Source organism: Alosa pseudoharengus, unplaced genomic scaffold, assembly GCF_046254945.1.
Source record: "Alosa pseudoharengus isolate Yale_2024_CS ecotype anadromous, Long Island Sound unplaced genomic scaffold, YU_APseudo_1.1 YU_APseudo_1.1_scf_6, whole genome shotgun sequence".
Lineage (NCBI taxonomy): Eukaryota > Metazoa > Chordata > Actinopteri > Clupeiformes > Clupeidae > Alosa > Alosa pseudoharengus.
In genome coordinates this window covers 902501-905514 of record NW_027468848.1, presented here as the reverse complement: position 1 = coordinate 905514, position 3014 = coordinate 902501, and the positions used below count along the sequence as shown (strand labels likewise).

Sequence of the window (3014 nt, the reverse complement as noted above, 5' to 3'; positions counted from 1 at the left end):
TCATGGAGGAAGCCTGTCAACACTCTTAACAACACTCCAGCTTAAATGAGACGGTTGATGGAGGCAAAGCACCCTGAGCAGACAGGGAGAGGGGAACTGCAGGGCGCACACACACACATACACATACACACACACACACACACATACACACACACACACACACACATACACACACACACACACACAGTACACACACACACACAGTACACACACACACACACACACACACACACACACACACACACACACACACACACACAGTACACACACACACACACACAGTACACACACACACACATGCATATAGAAGGACATGTGTTTGGAAAGTGCTGTGCTTTTCGACCCGTCCCAACATGGCCACCAACAAGTCCTTCTCCACATGTTCTGTTTCAACTTCTCCACATGTTCCGTTTCAACTTCTGCACATGTTCCGTTTCAACCACAAAAGGCCTCCGCTCTCTTGGTAAACAAACCAAAACTGTGTTACAAATGGACACAGCACCAGGAAATAAAGACAATAAAGAGTGAGACACAGACACAGACACAGACGGAGAGAGTGAAAGAGAGTGTGTGTGAGAGAGAGAGAGATACAAAAGACTTCAGAAAGAGAATAAATAACAACTTGAACAATCAGGCAACAGGCACAGCAGGGTTGGTTGTGTTCAGTCCTGCCTCAAACACACACACACACACACACAGCCATCCCCATCTTATCTGTTGGAGTGTGTGTGGTCATTGGGGGCCAGCGTGGAGTCCGTGTGCGTGTGCGCGCGCGTGTGTGTGTGTGTGTGTGTGCTCTTGGCCCTCAGGCTGGACAGACTGGACGGTCTCCACCAGGCTGCCGCTGGGCAGGACCACGTAACGCGCCGCCACGTCCACGTCCTGCTGCTCACGCTCACGCAGACCCTCCTTACTGTGCCAGATCCCATAGCCGAAATACACCAGCAGACCTGCAGGGGGCGAGAGAGAGAGAGAGAGAAGGGTGAGACCCTCCTTACTGTGCCAGATCCCATAGCCGAAATACACCAGCAGACCTGTGGGGGGCGAGAGAGAGAGAGAGAGAGTGTATGTGTGTGTATCTGTAGATGCATTTGTGTATGTATCCGTGTGTGTGTTATGATATGTGTGTGTGTGTGTGTGTGTGTGTGTATCTATACGTGTGTGTGTGTGTGTGTGTGTGTGTGTGTGTGTGTGTGTGTGTATCTATACATGTGTGCACGCAGAAGACATGCCTGGTGTGTTTAAACGGGGATAAAGTGTTTAAATGGTTTACTGGTACTGTGGAGCTCTGAGCCGTGTAAGGTGATCATGTCTCAACTGATCCACTTTACACGCTCATCACAGCTCGGCCAATCAAAGCTCTCGCACAACAGCCAATCACAAGCCCTCCAGGTCTTCCATGAGGACTCATAGCTGGACAATGGAGGCTAGAACATTGGACTCTCTAGAGCATTGGTTCCCAAAGACTGGGTGGGTCGCAGGAGATTTTATTTGGGTCGCCAGCACAATTTATGTTGTGTAATAGGCCTAGCTTATACCATTTAACCAGGAAAGCTATGAGTTTTCTATTAGGATATAGTTTGTTTACCACAGTGACGGCCCTAGAATAGCTCTGAAACTGGGGGCGAACGCGTTGCAGAGGGGGCAGCGTGCATCTCACTCGCAAATGGAAACATTTCTGTGGGGCGCCTGCCATGGACCTCGCAGTTGCAGAATGCAAGGGACATGAATCAGCATGAACATTAACGGACAGCTGCTTCCGTTGACCGATTAAAATCTAGTTACCATGCTGACGCTGTCAACTAAAGCAGACATCCGTATACCGGGCATGGTTATTCAATTTGCGTCATAGGCTGATAGCTTCGATTGTAGATGCACTCTTTAAAGTTAATAGCAGCTTCCTCGCATTCCTTATTATTTCGGATTTAAAATGCACACCAATGCATTATATAAGGCTACAATTTAAATGGAAATTTTAAAAGCTATTATTTCCTCTTGTTTTCCACCTCGCAAACTCTATTATCTTTTGGCTATTGCGCAAAAGCCACTTGTTCTGATATTTATTCATTTCACATTCTTACAACAACATAGCTTGTCACAACATCAATACACAGCCTTAGTATAAGGCCTACAAACAAGCAAACGTTTAACCAAAGAAACCTCCAGAATAGGCTACAATATAACGACTTGAGTTATTTGCTATGTTTACGTCGGAATTAACGCTGTTATGGATCCATTTGTCTGCAACGCAACATAGCCTACAACATCTCTCTTTAGATATACAGGAACAGCTTACTATGTTGAAGATTGACGATTGCGTAGAATGCAAGAATATCCCCAAACTCTCGGATGCGCATTAAAACGTTATCTTTTAGGTAACTTTCCACGCTGATGGTGCTCAAAATGCAACACAACTGTGTTCAAAGCAGGATGAGGAAAACCTGAGGTTGTGTGTTTGTACAAAACTGAGCGAGAATTTTATAGCTTTGAAAATATTTAACATTGTTTCAGTCAGTGCATCACCAATCCCTGTAATAGTAGTGGTAGTAGGCCAGACCTAGGCGCTATTACGTATACATATGGCAGTGTAGAATGGTTAGGGGGGGCATATAAAAGTTTGAGAACCTGTGGCCTAAAACAATATTGGTGGTTGCATGTTAGATCTGAAGTGAAATGGGTCACGATGGTCTGTCATTTTTAAAAAGTGGGTCCCCAGAAAAAATGTTTGGGACTCATAGCTGGACAATGGAGGCTAGAGGACATAAGAGCAGGAGTTTGGCCCCGTCAGTGATCTCAAGGTGAATGATATGAAACACACGAGGTGTCAGTGATCTCGGGGTGAATGATATGAAACACACGAGGTGTCAGTGATCGTGTCAGTGATCTCGGGGTGAATGATGTTAAACACACAAGTTCTCTGTGTAGTTTAAGCAGGGACTGTGCTTCAATAAGAGGTGCATAGGAAAGGAAATTAACCCCTTCACCACTGACTGAGCCTCTTAATAGTCACTGCA

The 3014-nt window shown here is 45.8% G+C and overlaps 1 protein-coding gene across 2 annotated transcripts in view; it reads right to left on the bottom strand.

The window, feature by feature from the left end:
• Positions 1-245: 245 nt before the first annotated feature.
• slc7a4 (solute carrier family 7 member 4) overlaps positions 246-3014 on the bottom strand; it is a 24326-nt gene continuing 21557 nt past the window's right edge. For both annotated transcript variants that reach the window (XM_076270363.1, XM_076270364.1), the window contains exon 5: positions 246-950. In XM_076270363.1, coding sequence (XP_076126478.1) covers positions 733-950 — 218 coding nt within the window. In that variant the 3' untranslated portion in view covers positions 246-732. The remainder of the gene's footprint in view (positions 951-3014) is intronic.